This window comes from Brassica oleracea, chromosome C4, assembly GCF_000695525.1.
Source record: "Brassica oleracea var. oleracea cultivar TO1000 chromosome C4, BOL, whole genome shotgun sequence".
In the NCBI taxonomy this organism is placed as follows: domain Eukaryota; kingdom Viridiplantae; phylum Streptophyta; class Magnoliopsida; order Brassicales; family Brassicaceae; genus Brassica; species Brassica oleracea.
Genome location: NC_027751.1, coordinates 10,219,541 through 10,238,564, shown reverse-complemented (window position 1 = coordinate 10,238,564; position 19,024 = coordinate 10,219,541). Strand labels below are relative to the sequence as shown.

General features: G+C 40.4%; 3 protein-coding genes and 1 pseudogene across 4 annotated transcripts in view; all 4 read left to right on the top strand.

Moving 5' to 3' along the window:
- LOC106342188 (receptor-like protein 12) overlaps positions 1–5,339 on the top strand; it is a 21,027-nt gene extending 15,688 nt beyond the window's left edge. The window contains exon 2 of one of the 2 annotated variants that reach the window (XM_013781056.1): positions 3,966–5,339. In XM_013781056.1, the coding sequence (XP_013636510.1) occupies positions 3,966–5,236 (1,271 nt within the window). In that variant the 3' untranslated portion in view covers positions 5,237–5,339. Of the gene's footprint in view, positions 1–2,731 lie in introns of those variants that run through there. The other variant, XM_013781055.1, reaches the window with a different exon arrangement.
- On the top strand, positions 10–2,401 carry LOC106342189 (annotated as a pseudogene).
- Positions 5,340–11,010: 5,671 nt separating the features above from the next.
- LOC106341703 (receptor-like protein 12) lies at positions 11,011–13,593 on the top strand. The gene is made up of 2 exons (XM_013780403.1): positions 11,011–12,665; positions 12,729–13,593. Exons 1-2 carry the CDS (start codon positions 11,093–11,095, stop codon positions 13,505–13,507), a joined length of 2,352 nt encoding a protein of 783 aa, XP_013635857.1. The 5' UTR covers positions 11,011–11,092; the 3' UTR covers positions 13,508–13,593.
- The window catches only part of LOC106341705 (fructose-1,6-bisphosphatase, cytosolic-like), a 40,229-nt gene continuing 32,587 nt past the window's right edge, over positions 11,383–19,024 (top strand). Inside the window, exon 1 of the mRNA XM_013780404.1 lies at positions 11,383–11,464. The gene's annotated coding sequence lies outside the window, so the exon portion shown is untranslated. The remainder of the gene's footprint in view (positions 11,465–19,024) is intronic.

Here is a 19,024-nt window from a genome sequence, read left to right as displayed (position 1 = left end):
ATGACGACCATGCCGGAAACTCTTTTACGTTTGCATTTTCTCTCGCTACTTTTACTAAGTTCTTGTGCCTTTCTTTCAAGCTCATCTACTATTGATGTAGATGATGTTGTCGTTGGTCTTGTTGCTTGTCTTCCTCGCCAGATTGAAGCTTTTACGCAGTTCACAAACGAGTTTGATACTCGTTCGTGCAACCATAGCGACTACTCTAATAATGGAGCTTGGTGCGACAACTCCACGGGTGCAGTCACCAAGATACATCTCACGGGCTGTCTAAGTGGAACTCTGAAGCCCAACAGTAGCCTATTTGGGTTCCAACAACTCCGTCACCTTGTTCTCAGCAACAACAACTTCATCTCCTCTACACTCCCTTCCAAGTTCGGCAATCTCAACAGATTAGAGGTCTTGATTCTTTCCTCGAACGGCTTACTTGGCGAAGTTCCTTCTTCAATTAGTAATCTAAGCCAACTTTCCATTTTAAAACTTTCCAAAAATAAGCTCATTGGTAGTTTCCCACTCATAAGTAATCTAACCAAGCTCTCGGTCTTGAGTTTATCTCAAAATCTATTCACCGGAACCATACCTTCATCTATCTTCACAATGCCTTCCCTGTTTTATCTCAATGTGAATGATAACCATCTAACCGGTCCTCATGAAGTTCCAGACTCCTCTACTTCATCTAGTCTCGAGTTCTTGAACCTTGGGAAAAACCAATTTGAAGGAAAAATCTTAGAGCCTATCTCAAAACTCATCAACCTCAAGCGTCTCGACCTTTCTTTCCTAAACATCAGCTACCCAATTGACTTAAGGCTCCTCTCATCTCTCAAATCTTTGTTGGACCTTTATCTTTCTGGTAATAGTTTACTGGCTACTAGTTTAAGTGCTGATTCCGATATCCCACCAAACTTGGAAACCTTGGTCATGTCGTACTGCGACCTCAACGAGTTTCCAAATGTCTTAAAGACACTAAACAACTTGCGGAGTTTAAGTATATCCTCAAACAGAATCAAAGGAAAAGTCCCTGAGTGGTTGTGGACCCTTCCTAATCTAAGCACGGTGCTTCTTGGCAATAATTATTTCAACGGTTTCCAAGGGACAAGAAAAGTTTTAGTGGATTCATCAGTGCAGATGTTAGATATTCAGTCTAACCATTTTGAAGGAGAAATTCCTCTCCCACCACTCTCCCTCAACGCCTTCTATGCACGGAACAATACTTTCATAGGAAACATACCTCTTTCGTTCTGCAACCGAACCTCTCTTATTGTTCTTGATTTATCCTACAACAACTTCACCGGTCCGATTCCTCAATGTCTGAATGACTTCAAGGTTGTGAAACTCCGGAAGAACAACTTGGAAGGAAGTCTTCCAGACAGGTTCAACGTAGGCACCTCTCTGCGGGTAATTGACGTTGGCTACAATCAACTAACTGGGAAGCTTCCAAGATCACTTTTAAATTGCTCCTTTCTGAAGTTTCTAAGTGTGGACCACAACAGCATCGAAGACACGTTTCCTTTCTGGCTCAAGGCTTTGCCTAACTTGCAAGTCTTTAAGCTTCGTTCAAATAAATTCTATGGTCCAATATCTTCTCCTGACCAAGGTCCTTTAGCGTTTCCTGAGCTTCACATTTTTGAAATATCTGATAACAACTTTACTGTGGAAGCTTGCCGCCATGCTACTTTGTGAACTGGAAATCACCATCACTCAAGATTAATGGAGCTGGGACCATGTATATGGCAGAAGATATTGGTGCCTCTACATATGATGATCTTATAGACTTGCAATACAAAGGTCTATCAATGGAGCAAATGGGCATCCTTACTTTCTACAGCGCCATCGATCTTTCTGGCAACAAGATTGAAGGACAAATCCCAGAATCTATTGGCCTCTTGAAGACACTGATTGCACTCAACTTATCCAACAATGCATTCACAGGCCATATCCCTCTCGCATTGGCCAATGTTACGGAGCTCGAGTCACTAGACCTGTCAAGAAACCAACTCTCCGGGACTATTCCAAGTGGACTCAAGAGCCTCTCGTTTTTGGCGCACATAAACGTGTCTCATAACCAGCTCAAAGGTGAAATACCACAAGGAACACAAATCACTGGGCAATCTAAATCCTCCTTTGAAGGGAATGCAGGACTTTGTGGTTTGCCTCTCGAAGAAAGTTGCTTCGCGCCACCAACACAACAACCTAAGGAAGAAAAAGAAGAAAAAGAAAAAGAGGAGGAAGAAGTGTTGAACTGGAGGGGTGTGGCAATAGGGTTTGGGCCTGGAGTGTTGCTTGGATTGGCAATAGCACAAGTCATTGCTTCATACAAGCCAGAGTGGCTCATCAAGATAATGTACCAGTGAAAGCGCATAAACCATTAGTATTCTTTCAGTTTTCACTTAATCTTCGAATGTCTGTCAAGAGTTTGATGGTCTGGTAGCGTATCAGTTCCTTATGTTTTTATATAATTTTATGATATTTTGTGCTATTTCCTTTTCAATCAAATAAGAAATCTGAGTTTACTATAGTTGTATTGATATACATTGAGTTTACTATAGCCGAAACACACTTCTTGAACGAACAAGCAAACACAAAAAGATAGTGCAAGAAAGGTTACCGACTATTTAAAACTTGACCAAGTCTTATCCAACCACAATCACAACGCCATAAAGTCTTAAATTTAATAGCGCAGGAAATTTTTAAGAGAAAACAAAGTCTCACCAGTTTATTTGATTAGCCATGCCTCAATTATTCATTGGGAAGATATTTTAACAACGCATGACGATGTACCAATCTTCTTCATCTCTTTGCTATAAAGAATACCATTCTTCTTAAAAAAAAATTCATGACGATCATCATGTCGGGATTAAATCTGCTTTTTCCTTTTCTCTCACTCTTTGTTATCTTTACTCCAAACTTCACTCTTGTTGCTGGACTTTCTGGTTGTGGTCCCCACCATATTCAAGCACTTGTGCAATTCAAGAACGAGTTTGATTACAGCGGTTGCAACCAAACTGACTACTTCAATGGAGTCATGTGCGATAACATTACGGGTGAGGTCACGAAGCTACAACTCCCAAGTGGCTGCTTCACTGGAGTTCTCAAAACCAACAGTAGTCTCTTTGGATTTAACCATCTTCGTTACCTCAATCTCTCTTACAACAAGTTTACCTCCTCTTCACTCTCGTCTGGATTCGGCAGTCTCAACAAGTTAGAGGTCTTGTCTCTTTCCTCTAATGGCTTCATAGGTCAAGTTCCTTCCTCATTAAGTAACTTGAGTCGGCTAACCGAGTTGTATCTTGACCATAACGAGCTCACAGGTGGTTTCCCACTCGTACAAAATATAACCAGCCTCTCCATTTTGAACCTATCTCTTAATCACTTCTCTGGAGCCATCCCTTCCTCTCTCCTCACTATGCCTTTCTTGTCATATCTTAATCTCGATGAAAATCATCTCACCGATCCTGTTGAAGTTCGTAGCTCATCTACTTCTTCCCGGCTCGAAACTCTGCACCTTAGAAAAAACCCTTTCGAAGGAAAAATCCTAGACCTTATCTCAAACTTCACCACCCTTAAATATCTTGGCCTTTCTTTCCAAAACATAAGCTACCCAATTAACTTAAACTTTTTTTCCTCTCTCAAATCTTTGTTGAGACTTGATCTTTCCGGTAATAGTGTATTGGAAACTAGTATAAGTTCAGATTCAGACGTCCCACGTAACATAGAGAAATTGCTCTTGTCAAGCTGTGACATCAGCAAGTTCCCAGAATTTGTACGGAGCCTTGATAGATTGGAACATATAGACATTTCCAATAATAAAATTAAAGGGAAAGTCCCTGAGTGGCTTTGGAACCTTCCTCATCTGATCAGGGCCAATCTTGTCAACAATGCTTTCACTCATTTAGAAGGTTCAAATGACGTTTTAACGAATTCATCGTTGAGGATATTAGATTTGGCTTTAAACCATTTTGAAGGACCAGTTCCTACTCCACCACTCTCTATCAACCTCTTTTCTGCATGGAACAATAGTTTCACAGGAAACATACCTCTTTCAGTTTGCAACCGGAGCTCGCTGGTTATTCTTGATCTCTCCTACAACAACTTAAGCGGTCCGATTCCTCGATGTTTGAGTAACCTCAAAGACTCTCTCGTTGTCGTGAATCTCAGGAAGAACAACTTGGAAGGAAGTATTCCAGATATGCTCTACAATGGTTCGTTGCTGCGGACACTTGACGTAGGCTACAATCAATTAACTGGGAAGCTTCCAAGGTCTCTTCTGAATTGCTCTTCGCTAAGGTTTGTAAGTGTGGACAACAACAAAATCAAAGACACATTTCCTTTTTGGCTCAAGGCTTTGCCTGGTTTACAAGTCCTTACCCTTCGTTCAAACAAATTTTATGGCCCTGTATCTCTTCCTGCTGAAGTTCCTCTTGCGTTTCCCAAACTGCACATACTTGAAATATCGGATAACAACTTTACAGGAAGCTTGCCACCAAATTACTTTGTGAATTGGAAAGCATCATCACTCGAGACGAATGATGATGGAAGAATATATATGGGAGACTACAACAACGCTTATTATATCTACGAAGATACCATGGACTTGCAATACAAAGGTCTATTCATGGAGCAAGGAAAGGTCCTCACTTCCTATGCCACCATCGATTTTTCTGGAAACAGATTTGAAGGACAGATTCCTGAATCCATTGGTCTTTTGAAGGCACTGATTGCTCTCAACTTATCAAACAATGGATTTACTGGTCATATTCCTCTGTCTATGGAAAATGTTACAGAGCTCGAGTCACTTGACCTGTCAGGAAACAAACTCTCGGGGACTATTCCTAAAGGACTTGCGAGACTTTCATTTTTGGCGTACATAAGTGTGGCTCATAACCAGCTCATAGGCGAAATACCACAAGGACCACAGTTTAGTGGGCAAGCTGAAACATCATTTGAAGGAAATGAAGGTCTATGTGGTCTTCCTCTCCAAGGAAGTTGCTTTGCACCACCACCGACACAACAGTTTGAGGAAGAAGATGAAGAGGAAGGTGTTTTAAACTGGAAAGCGGTGGTTATAGGGTATGGACCTGGCTTGTTATTTGGATTGGTAATAGCACATGTTATTGCTTCATACATGCCAAAGTGGTTTGTCAAGATAGTTGGTCCGGATAAGCACAAGGAAGCAGATCCAGCTAGCTTGTTTGACTCTCTAGATTCAAGATGGGACAGTTCTAGTAATCATATGTAAATATAGTATGTTGATAATTAATTTGTTACTGAGGTAAGAAATAAGTCTTACAAGTTTCTATAACCTTTGCTCTCTTAAATGAAACCTCTCACTTGGCCGATGATGTCTTGGAAAGGCTTGTTATATACTGCTTTGGTTCTTCTCCAATTTTTCAGCTTCCTGTTTAGACAAATTGGATTAAGTGAATGTAAAGAGAGTCAGAGACTATAAGATTATACAGGTCTCAAGAATATATATCAGTTTAACTGAATGCCACTGCTAACCATCATCCTCTTTGAGCTTATTTGGAAAAATAAAATGCAGCGACGTTAGTGTTATCTATTATCCCCGGATTTGATTACTTGAATAAAACATAGACACAACCGAAAGTAAAATATTTAAATTTTTTTAATAAACTCCAAGTGGGAGAGAGTTGATAATATCTTCAAACTTGAAAGACGAATTTGACAATGACCTCATGGATATACAGAATTGGCATAAACAAACTTCTTGAAAGAACAAAGCAGACACAAAAAGATAGTGCAAAAAAGGTTACCTACACTTTAAAACTTAACCAAGTCTTCACCAAATCCGCAAATCACATTTAATGTCATTTCACTGTAAGGGGCCTAAGGCCATAAATTCTTATATTCAATAATGCAAAAATATTTCAAAGAGAAAACAAAGTTTCAACAACCTATGTTATTAGTCATCATGCTGCAAGCCTGCAATTATTTTTATTTATTTTCTTTGTGTTCTTATCTATGTTAATTGATTTTCTTACTGTCCCATATACAACCGCAAAAGAAGTATAAATAATCTTGCTCGACAAAAATAAAGTAGATACGTACTGCATGCTCTTTTCTAATTCCATTTTAAATAAGTTAAAATCGCAACTTTAGTGAAGTCAAATGCAAACACCTACTTTTGAATAAATGATAAACAGAGAGAGAGAAGCATAGCCACGGGATCAAGGAAGAAGGGATCGCATTTAAGTTACAAATATCAATTATTGATGGCTCTCTCATGGAGACAGAGACAGATACTTCACTTATCTCTGTTGGAATAAGCTTGAAAGATAAAGAAGCTTGAGAGAGAAGTAAGGAGACCTAATCCTACCGAGCCTTGGAAATAGGAAACATAATAAGTTTAGGAGTTATCTAAAGATATGTTTATCTATTAGGATTAGGAAAATATAATCTATATATAAGTAGATATTGAGTTGTGATATCACTTGAGAGGATTAGAGATTTGAGAGCTTGTGTTTTGAGAGAGTTTCACAGGTTATAATAAGAGAGCAATTCTTATTTGAATCTTTAAGTTCTATATTCGAGTTCTATATTTGGTATCAGAGCATTAGGAGATCAAACAAAGAGAATCGAGAATGGGAGATCTTATTACGGCAACTCCGGCAAAGTTAAAAGAAGGGGAGCGATCATCCATAAAACTCCCGATGCTCACTTCCACAAATTACACGGTGTGGGCCATTCGAATGAAGAACATTCTCAGGGTTCATAAAGTATGGAGTCTTGTTGTTGAAGATGCAACAGAAGACGATGAGAAGAATGATATAGCGATTGGTTTGTTGTTCCAAGCAATCCCTGAGGCCCTCGTACTACAAGTTGGAGAGCTGGATACAGCACAAAAGGTTTGGGAGGCTATCAAAGCTCGGTATGTCGGTGCAGAGAGAGTTAGAGAAGCAAGGTTGCAAACTCTAATGGCAGATTTTGACCGATTAACAATGAAAGACACTGAGAAGATTGATGACTTCGTCGGCAAGCTATCAGAAATCTCATCTACATGCGCTGCCCTAGGAGAAGAGATTGAGGAATCTAAGTTGGTCAAGAAATTTCTCAAGTGTCTTCCTCACAAGAAGTACATACACATCGTGGCGTCTCTTGAACAAGTTCTTGATTTAAAGAACACGAAGTTTGAAGACATTGTGGGACGTTTGAAAACTTATGAGGAACGTATACGTGTTTCAGAAGAAAGCCATGAAGATCAAAGCAAGCTTCTGTACTCTAATACGGAACATCAAAACACACAAGATGATTACCGAGGAGGATATCGTGGAAGAGGAGGACGGTCTTATCGTGGAAGAGGTCGTGGTCGAGGCAGAGATACATCAAGAGTGATGTGTTATCGGTGTGACAAAACGGGTCATTATGCCTCTACCTGTCCCGATCGTCTCCTTAAACTGCAAGAAACACATGAGCAAGAAAAGGATGATACACAAGATGCAGACGAACTTATGATGCATGAGGTAGTATACCTCAATGAAGGAAAAGTCATGCCAAGCAAGTATGAGTCCAATAGAGAAGATAATATGTGGTATCTTGATAATGGGGCTAGCAACCACATGACCGGAGATCGTCGATACTTCAAGAGGATCAATGAGACCATCACAGGAAACGTCAAGTTTGGAGATGACTCTCGAATAGACATCAAAGGAAAAGGGAGCATTGAGTTCATCGATCGAAACGGAGAGACAAGAATGATGCGTGATGTCTACTACATACCCGATCTGAAGAGTAATATAATCAGTCTCGGACAAGCGACAGAATCTGGCTGTGACATAAGGCTAAAGGGGGAGTGCTTGACTATGCATGATCATGAAGGAAAGTTGCTTGTCAAAGCCGAAAGGTCTAAGAATCGTCTTTACAAGGTTCGTATGGGGATAAAAGATAACATGTGCTTGCTATCTACAACAACAGACACATCAAATCGCTGGCACGCACGGTTAGGACATGTTAACTTCGAAACGATTCAGTCAATGGTTCAGAGAGAGCTTGTAATAGGAATCCCACACATGTCTTTCGAGAAGAGGGTGTGTGGTTCTTGCTTACTCGGCAAGCAAACACGTCAGAAATTCCCGCAATCAACTGCTTACCGAGCTGATACAGCGCTCGAACTCATCCATGGTGATCTGTGTGGGCCTATAGCACCAAGCACCATTGGAGGAAATAGATACATATTTGTGCTTATAGATGATCATACAAGGTATATGTGGAGTATTCTTGTTAAAGAGAAAAGCGATGCATTCGAGAAGTTTAAACGGTTTAAAACAATGGTGGAACAAGACGCAGGTAACAAGATAAGAACGTTTAGAACAGATAGGGGTGGAGAGTTTGTTTCAAATGAGTTTAATGAATACTGTGAGAAGATGGGAATCAAACGGCACTTTACATCTCCATATACACCGCAGCAGAATGGAGTCGTCGAGAGACGAAACAGAACCTTGATGGAAATGACGCGAAGCATTCTTAAGCATATGCAAGTTCCTAACTACATGTGGGGTGAGGCTATAAGACACAGCACTTACCTTCTCAATCGCGTCGCTACTCGAGTGCTAAAAGACAAGACTCCGTATGAAGCTTATCGTGGAAAGAAGCCGAACATAAATCATCTCAAAACCTTTGGATGTATTGGATATGCAAAGTCTGTCAAGCCACACTTACAGAAACTTGAGGACAGATCACGCATGCTTGTTCATCTAGGCACAGAACCCGGCTCCAAAGCATATAGAATGTATGATCCCCAGATGCAACGAGTTGTTGTAAGCAGAGACGTCATCTTCGACGAAGCAAAAGGATGGAACTGGCGTCAAAACAACTCAGAACAGAGCGAGAATGGAAGCTTCAAAATCATATTTGGAGAGTTTGGAAACCACGGTATTCAAAAGGATCAAGAAGAAAGTGAAGAATCAACACAAAAGGAGACGAGAGAGGTCAGTGTAGCATCCAATGAAGAAAACACGCCGAAGGTAATAGCCATAGAGTCTGATCCCGAAGAAGAAGAAGACGAAACAGAGGTTCTGTTAAGGCGTTCAATGAGACATACTAGTAAACCACGATATCTAGACGACTATGTACTTCTTGCTGAGGAAGAGGGTGAATACCTACTTATGTGTCTGGATAATGAGCCGCGAAACTATGCAGAAGCAAGAGAGACAAAGGAGTGGACAGACGCGTGCTGTGACGAGATAGGTTCTATTGAGAAGAATGGAACATGGGTGCTCGTGGATCTACCTGTAGGAGCAAAAGCTATAGGATTGAAATGGGTATTCAAACTAAAGAAGAACTCAGACGGGAGCATCAACAAATACAAAGCCCGTCTTGTCGCAAAGGGATACGTACAAGTACAGGGAGTTGATTTCGACGAGGTCTTCGCGCCAGTGGCTAGGATCGAAACCATTCGTTTGTTAATGAGTCTCGCAGCAGCTAATAAATGGGAGATACATCATCTTGACGTCAAGACAGCCTTCTTGCATGGAGAGTTGAAAGAAACCGTGTTTGTTTATCAACCTGAAGGGTTTGAGATAAAGGGCTCCGAAAGCAAAGTTTATCGACTCAACAAGGCATTATATGGATTACGTCAAGCACCAAGAGCGTGGAACAATAAACTTAACTCAATACTAAAGGAGCTAAGGTTTTTCAAATGTTCAAAAGAACCCTCTGTCTATCGAAAGAAGGTACATGATGATCTACTAGTTGTTGCTGTCTATGTAGATGATTTGTTCATCACAGGAACAAATGTGGAGGTTATTAATGCATTCAAGAAAGAGATGGCCATGAAGTTTGATATGAGCGACTTGGGAAAGCTAACGTATTATCTCGGAATCGAAGTTACTCAAAGCCAAGGTATGATCACCCTGAGCCAAAGAAACTACGCGTTAAAGATATTGGAGGAAGCTGGAATGAAAGATTGCAACATGGTGCAAACACCCATGGAATCCGGACTCAAACTATCAAAGTCTGAAGAAGAAAAATCCATTGATGCAACAACTTACAGGCGCAATGTTGGTTGTCTTCGCTACCTGCTCCATACACGTCCGGACCTGTCTTATTGTGTCGGAGTGCTGAGTAGGTACATGCAAGATCCAAAGGAATCTCATGGCATAGCCATGAAGCAATGCTTACGGTATCTGAAGGGAACGACAGCATGTGGCTTAACGTTCAAACATTCAACATCAACTCCCTCAAGACTCATAGGATATAGTGACAGCAGTCACAATACGGATCCTGACGATGGAAGAAGCACAACCGGTCACATCTTTTACCTTGGAGAGAGTCCAATCACTTGGTGTTCACAGAAGCAAGAGACTGTGGCCTTATCTTCCTGCGAGGCGGAGTTCATGGCTGGAACAGAGGCAGCACGACAAGCAATATGGCTCAGCGAGTTGCTTGAAGAAATCAACGGATCTGCGAGTGAAAGGGTTACTATAAGGATTGACAATCAGTCAGCCATTGCGCTCACACGAAACCCTGTGTTTCACGGAAGGAGTAAACACATACACTCTAGATACCATTTTATTAGAGAGTGTGTTGAGAATGGAGTGATAGAAGTTGAGCACGTTCCTGGAAGCCAACAGAAAGCGGATATCTTGACCAAAGCCTTGGGAAGGATTAAGTTTAAAGAGATGAGAGATCTCATTGGAGTCCAAGATTTGAGCAGTGTGGAGTTCAAGCTTAAGGGGGAGATTGTTGGAATAAACTTGAAAGATAAAGAAGCTTGAGAGAGAAGTAAGGAGACCTAATCCTACCGAGCTTTGGAAATAGGAAACATAATAAGTTTAGGAGTTATCTAAAGATATGTTTATCTATTAGGATTAGGAAAATATAATCTATATATAAGTAGATATTGAGTTGTGATATCACTTGAGAGGATTAGAGATTTGAGAGCTTGTGTTTTGAGAGAGTTTCACAGGTTATAATAAGAGAGCAATTCTTATTTGAATCTTTAAGTTCTATATTCGAGTTCTATAATCTCTAACTTCTTGGGAAGATATTTTGTACAATGCATGACCTTGTATCTTTATTTATACCAATCTTCTTCATCTCTTTTCTTTAAAGAATAACATTCCTCTTGCAAGTTTTCATGACGACCATCATGTCGGGATTACATCTGCTTTTGCGTTATATCTCACTCTTTGTCATCTTTACTTCAAGCTTCACTCTTGTTGTTGGACTTTCCGGTTGTCATCCCGACCAGATTCAAGCACTTGAGCAGTTCAAGAACGAGTTTGATTCCAGAAACTGCAACCAAACTGATTACCTTAATGGAGTTCAGTGCGACAACGCCACTGGTGCCGTCACAGAGCTACAACTCCCAAGTGGCTGCCTCATTGGAACACTCAAGCCAAACAGTAGCCTCTTTGAGTTGCGTCATCTTCGTCACCTAAATCTCTCTCACAACAACTTCACTTCCTCTTCACTCCCTTCCGAGTTCAGCAACCTCAGCAGATTAGAGGTTTTGTCTCTTTCCTCTAATAGCTTCATAGGTCAGGTTCCTTCCTTATTTAGCAAGCTAACATGGCTAAACCAGTTGGATCTCTCACATAACCAGCTCACTGGTAGTTTCCAACTTGTCCAGAACCTCAGCAAGCTTTCTACTTTAGACCTTTCCTATAATCACTTCTCTGGAGACATTCCTTCTACTCTGCTCTCTATGCCTTTCTTGACACGTCTTGATCTCAGTGAAAACTATCTCACTGGCTCCATCAATATTCTCAATTCTTCTTCGTCACTAAGGCTTGAGCACTTGTCCCTTTCTCATAACCATTTCGAAGGGCAAGTACTAGAGCCTATCTCAAACCTCATAACCCTCAAGTTTCTCGACCTTTCCTTCCAAAACATAAGCTACCCAATTGACATTAGAATCTTCTCCTCTCTCAAATCATTGTTGAAACTTGTTCTTTCCGGTAATAGTATATCATCAACTAGTTTCGGCTCAGATTCAGACGTCCCACTGAGCCTAGAGAAGTTAGGTTTGTCCGGCTGTGACATCATAGAGTTTCCAAACTTCTTAAAGAGCCTTCACAACTTGGAGCTTATAGACATTTCCCACAATAAAATCAAAGGGAAGGTTCCTGAGTGGTTTTGGAACCTTCCTCGTTTGAGCATGGTGAGTCTTGTTAATAACTCTTTCACAGGGTTTGAAGGTTCAGAAGATGTTTTACAGAATTCATCGTTGAAGATATTAGATTTGGCCTTAAACCATTTCAAAGGACCGTTTCCTAATCCACCACACTCTCTCACCGTCCTATCTGCATGGAACAATAGTTTCACAGGGAGCATACCTATTGCAGTCTGTAACCAAAGCATGCTTGCTCTTCTTGATCTCTCCTACAACAACTTCACCGGTTCAATCCCTCGATGCCTGAGTAATCTACAAAACTCTCTTATTGTTGTGAATCTCCGGAAGAACAACCTGGAAGGAAGTCTTCCAGACAATTGCTATGATGGTGCCTTGCTTCGGACACTTGATGTTGGTTTCAATCAACTAACAGGGAAGCTTCCAAGGTCTCTTCTGAATTGCTCCTCTCTAAAGTTTCTAAGTGTGGACAACAACAACATCAAAGACACATTTCCTTTCTGGCTCAAGGGTTTGCCTAACTTGCAAGCATTTACTCTCCGCTCAAACAGATTCTACGGTCCTATATCTCCTCCTGGTCAAGGTCCTCTAGCGTTTCCTGAGCTACGCATACTTGAAATTGCTGATAACAAATTTACAGGAAGCTTGCCCCAAGATTACTTTGTGAACTGGAAAGTTATGACTGAAGATGGGAGTTTGTATATGGGAGACTACAATGAAATTCCTGGCTATATCTATGAAGATACCATAGATCTCCAATACAAAGGTCTATTCATGGAGCAAGGGAAGGTTCTCACTTCATATGCCACCATTGATTTTTCTGGAAACAGACTTGAAGGACAAATTCCTGAATCTATTGGTCTCTTGAAGACATTGATTGCACTTAACTTATCAAACAACGCTTTCACGGGACATATTCCTCTGTCTTTGGAAAATGTCACGGAGCTTGAGTCACTAGACCTGTCAAGAAACAAACTATCAGGTGATATTCCTCGAGGACTTGGGAGCCTCTCGTTTTTGGCGTACATAAGTGTGGCTCATAACCAACTCAAAGGTGTAATACCACAAGCAACACAAATAACTGGGCAACCTAAATCCTCCTTCGAAGGGAATGTGGGTCTATGTGGTCTTCCTTTAGAGCAAAGTTGCTTTACGCCACCAACACGACAACCAAAGGAAGAAGACGAAGAAGAAGAGGAAGGTGTGCTAAACTGGAAAGCAGTGGTTATAGGGTATGGACCTGGCTTGTTGTTTGGATTGGTAATAGCACATGTAATTGCTTCATACAGGCCACAGTGGTTTGTCAAGATTGTTGGTCCGGATAAGCACAAGGAAACAGATCCAGTTACATTGTTTATGTCTATGGATTCAAGATGGGACAGTTTTAATAATAAGAAAAACAAAGAAAGTAATATGTAAGAAGTGGTCTTACTGGTTTATGTAGCCTTTGTTCTCTTTAAAGGATCCTCTCTTTTGGCTGATGGTAGTCTGAAAGGTTTATGATATACGGCTTTGGTTATTCACTTATTCTTAAATTAATATGAGCTGAATATATCTTAAGGGACGACTTCATCTCTCAGCTTCCTGTTTAGATACAAAACTAGATCAAGTGAAAATAAAGAGTCAGACGTCTCAAGAACTCAATCTCGAAATAGACATTCACGAGATCCTTTTTTAAATGTAAATATATAACCAAAACAATCTGCATCCAATTCTTGTTTACGTTATACAGAAAAGCCTGAAGTCAAACAAATAATTACTTAACCAGTTCAACTATTAATGCTAAACTTCATGTCATTTGCTTCATGTTTATGTCTTTACTATCAAAACCTTTTATCATTATTTTGTTATATCTTTTTCTGTGGGTCATGAGAGCAGGGGACAACCAACATTGCCCGAGAATTCAATTGGGCTCAACAGAGAAGAAATACGTTTCCACTAAAAAAGAATGTGTGAAATTCCAGAAGACTCTTTTCTTAGTTTTCTACAATCAAATGAAAATTAATAAGCTTTATAAGGCACTAAGAAGGGACTAAACTCACTTTGAGAATTTGACTTAGTCTTCTCCAATCCATTATCTCACTAATTCCATTTCTCTTAGTGTTACACTATTGAGTGCAACCGTTAAAAACTTTACTTCTTTGATCTGGTTTGTTCTTAAACATACTTTTCGCCAATCCCCACTATACCAAGACTCATCTTCTTTGTATCTATTCGTAAAGAAAACATTGTTCCTTCTGAAAGTTTTCATAATGGCCACATCATGCTTACGTTTGCATTTTCTTTGTTGTGTCTTTGCATCAAGCATCATAATGATAAATGCTCTCGTTGTCGGACTTCCCGCTTGTCGTCCGGACCAGATCCGAGCTCTTGTGCGGTTCAAGAACGAGTTTGAATCCCGCTGTTGTAACAACAGCGACTACTTTCACTGTGTCATGTGCGATAACACGACTGGTTCTGTCACGAAGCTAAAACTCCCAAGTGATCACTGCTTAACTGGAATTCTCAAACCTAGGGATGTTAAAATGGGTAAACCCACCTCATTTAGAACCTAAACCCGTTTAGACCCATTTAGTTTAAGGTTTATTAGGGTTCTTCATTTAAACCCACAAATTTTACTTTGACCCATTAAGATCCATTTAGACTCATTTAACACTTTTTTAATTTGTTTTATACCTTTCTTGTTTTAATTATATTGTAAAACGAATTTTTATGGTACAAAAATTTATATTCTTAAATAATATTGTAACTTTTAATGGTCACTTCTTAATTTAAAATAAAATGATAAAAACAATTTGAAAACCTGTATAAAAATAAGAAAATCTTCAATTGTGAAAGAAATGTTTGAAACCTTTAGTATTAATTGAACCCAAATGTTGGAACATATTAAAACCAAGGATCAAGAGAGAGTCGTGAGACTGTGAGACACCAAACAAGAATAATGGAGTTGCTTGTCAACATCTCTTGTGATGAGTCTCACCTACGACTCAGCCGGCAATAAGTGTCCCAAACAAGTAGGATCCTTACTTGCTAGTTGCTACATACGACTGATGCCAACAAATATATAATCAAATAACTAGAATCTCAAAGTGGCATTACAATAACAAACTTAATAACTTAAACAAGTTCAATAACTACCAAAACAAAGGCACCAAATTTTGTTCTCGTTATGTTTCCAAACATAATAAAAGAAAGTCTCAAACATGTCTCATGGTGGTACACTTGAGCCTTCTGATCTTGAACTTCCAACTCCATAAGCACTTGTAGTCTTCCCAACATCATCTTCCTTGCACATATCATCAACATCTTCTATAGTACCTACAAGTCAACAAGTCATAGTTTTAATAAATTATGAAATTTATCTTCATATTCTGCAAATCCACGCAGCCAGTTACAGGTACAAAGCAAAGCTTGAACATTCTTGGGAAGCAAACAGTTTCTGTAGGGAGTTAACACTCGACCACCAATGCTAAACACTGATTCTGAAGCAACCGTGGTGATTGGGATACTAAGTATATCACGTGTCATAGTAGCTAATAAAGGAATCAAAAACACAAAACTTATAAAACGGTTCTTTGTTTTATTTATTTCTTTCTTAGCTTTCTTTCTTACAATTAGATCATCTTACATTAGATCTCTTTATATAGGTAATAGGGATCCTTATCTTAACCTATTACTAGTCTATCTAGGATTCTTAGCTTTATCCTAAACATATAAGTTATTCTACTTATCTTTAATGAATAACTTGATCTTCAAGTAACCTTGAAGCTTATCCAACATTCTCCCTTCTAAGCTTCAAGTCATTTGCACTGCGGTCTTGTACCTTGATCGTCTCCCTCATCTCTTTGAACTTGATCCTTGCCAGTGATTTAGTTAGTATGTCTGCGCGTTGTTCTGTTCCTGGTATGTGCTCCACGTCGATTAGCTCCCGTTCGACACACTCTCTAATAAAGTGGAAGCGCTTGTGAATGTGTTTGCTGCGTCGGTGGAACACTGGGTTCTTGGCAAGTGCAATAGCTGATTTGTTGTCCACACGGATCAGAGTTCTTTCAAGCTTTCTTCCTGTGATCTCACTCATCAAGTCTTGAAGCCAAATAGCTTGCTTAGCAGCTTCTGTTGCGACCATGAACTCTGCTTCACAAGAGGATAGAGCCACAACGTCTTGTTTCTGCGAGCACCATGTGACTGGTGTGTCACCGAGACAAAACAGATGTCCAGTCATGCTTCTTCCATCGTCTGGATCTGTGTTGTGGCTGCTGTCGCTGTAGCCAACGAGTTCTTGAGATCCTCCGTGCTTGAACATCAAACCGTAGCCACACGTACCTTTCAAATACCGTAGTACTTGCTTTAAGGCTTTTCCATGCGATTCTTGTGGTGAATGCATGAACTTGCTTAATATGCCAACACTAAACGCCATGTCTGGTCTCGTATGCATTAAGTATCTTAGACATCCTATCTTCCTTATGTATTTGCTTGCATCTATTTCAGGTTCTTCCAATGCTTTTGAAAGATGCAGACCAAACTCCATTGGTATACAGACTGAGTTACAGTCGCTCATGTCTGTTTCTTCCAGTATGCGTCGAGCATAAGCTTCATGTTGGATCGAGATACCTCTCGCACTCTGTTTCACTTCTATGCCGAGATAGTAGGTTAGTAGGCCCAAGTCCGACATCTTTAAACCCCTTGATCGCCTTTAACGAGTTTCCAGTGATGAACAAATCATCGACATATATGGCTACTATGAGTAGCGTATCTTTCTCTTCTTTGCGATAGACTGAGTTTTCCTTAGCACACTTCCTGAATCTTAAGCCTTTCAATATCTGATCCAGCTTCGTGTTCCATGTCCTGGGAGCTTGACGCAGTCCGTACAACGCTTTCTTTAACTTGTAGACTTTATGCTCTTCACCTTTCTTTACGAACCCTTCCGGTTGCGTTACGTACACGTCTTCAATCAACTCACCATGTAGAAAGGCCGTTTTAACATCTAGATGATGAATCTCCCACTTCTTTGCAGCAACAAAGCTAACCAGTAGCCTTATAGTTTCAATCCGAGACACTGGAGCGAAGACTTCATCAAAGTCTATACCGTGTTCTTGAACATACCCTTTGGCGACGAGCCTTGACTTGTATTTATTTATGCTGTCGTCTGCGTTTCTCTTAATCTTGAAGATCCACTTGAGTCCTATCAGCTTCACTCCGTGTGGTTTCTCCAATAGCACCCATGTTTCATTCTTGTCTATGGACCCGATCTCATCCTTACAAGCACTTCTCCATCGTTTGTCTTTGAGTGCTTCTTGTATTGATACCGGTTCATCGTTGAACGCAAGTAGTAACACTTCGCATTCTATATCAGCTAGCAGCACATAATCTTTAAGGTAGCCAGGTTTGTTGGATTCTCAAGACGAGCGTCTTACTTCTCGCGTAGGCTCGTGCTCCTCTTGTCTTGTCTCAGAACCGGCTTCCTCTGTTCCAGGTAGATTGGTTACGGTCTCTGCAGCATTGTCTTCTTCTGTAGCTACAAACGGACAGCTTCCACTGTCTTCTGAACTACCCCACGTCATGTGAAACATTCCAGGCTCAGGCTCAGTTTGGACTTGCTTGCCTTCTCCCTACCAATTCCAACGAGCCTTTTCATCAAAGATCACATCTCGACTTACAATTATCCGTTTTGAAGTAGGATTGTAGAGTCTATAAGCCTTGGTTCCTGGTTCAATACCCAAGTGAACAGCAGCTTCTGATCTGTCATCGAGCTTCCTTAGCTGACCTGAGTCTTTCTTTGCGTACGCTATACACCCGAAGACTCTAATGTGAGATATGCTCGGCTTCTTTCCTTTTATACTTTCATAGGGAGTTTGATTAGACAAAGACCTTGTGGGTACTCTGTTAATCAAGTAGGTAGCATGTTGATATTAGGAGTTTTCAAGGCTCCTAAGACAAATGTTGTAGTATAGTGATTGTCGAACCAGTTCTGAGAGATGTGAAAGCACCGAGAATGCAAGTACTCACTTAATCTAAGTGCAACCAATGATTTAAAAGGTTTCTAAACTAATGATTAATGATAAATGAAATGACTTTCTTTACTAAGGGAAAAGAGAACTCATGGGCATAGGGATTAGACCTTGGGCGATCAGGTATCGAACTAAGGATGGCAAATGATCAATCAAACTATCAACCTTAAGCCTAGACACAATTCTAAGCAAGCTCTATGTCTAGATGAATGCTCATTTGCTAACATATCTCAAACATTCATCTCCATTAGTGTCCAATTTCTATGCTCCACTACGCCGTTCTGCTGCGGAGTATAGGGTGCTGTCAGATGCCTTCTTATGCCGTTGCTGTCACAATATTTATTGAACTCGTGTGAAGTAAATTCACCACCTCTGTCTGTGCGTAGCGTCATTATTTCTTTGTTGAAGTCCTTTTCAACCAGCTTCTTGAATGTCTTAAATTTTTCGAACGCGTCACTCTTATCTTTCATCAATATCGACCACATATACCTTGTGCAATCATCAATAATCACCAAGATATATCGGTTGAGAGAGAGAGTTGCAGGTGAGATTGGACCACAAAGGTCTGCGTGTAGGAGTTCGAGGGGACGTGACGACCTGAACTTCGTTGCTTTTGGAAACGGTCGTCGTGTCTGCTTCCCTACCAGGCATGAGTCACAGAGACATTGTTCTTCACTTATCTCCGGCAAACATATACCATTCCTTGAGTTGCCATAGCTCTTATCGTTTTGAAGTTAACATGGCCGAGTCTGGCATGCCATCTCCATGGTTCCTCCTCCAATCTTGTGTGCAGACAGGTTGCTCTTAGCACTTGTAACTTCAGCTTATAGAGACGATTTGCTGTTCTCATGACTTTAACAAGCAATCTCCCTTCAGGATCTTTTAGAGTCAAGTAGTTGTCTTTCATTCGAACATCACATCCTTGCTC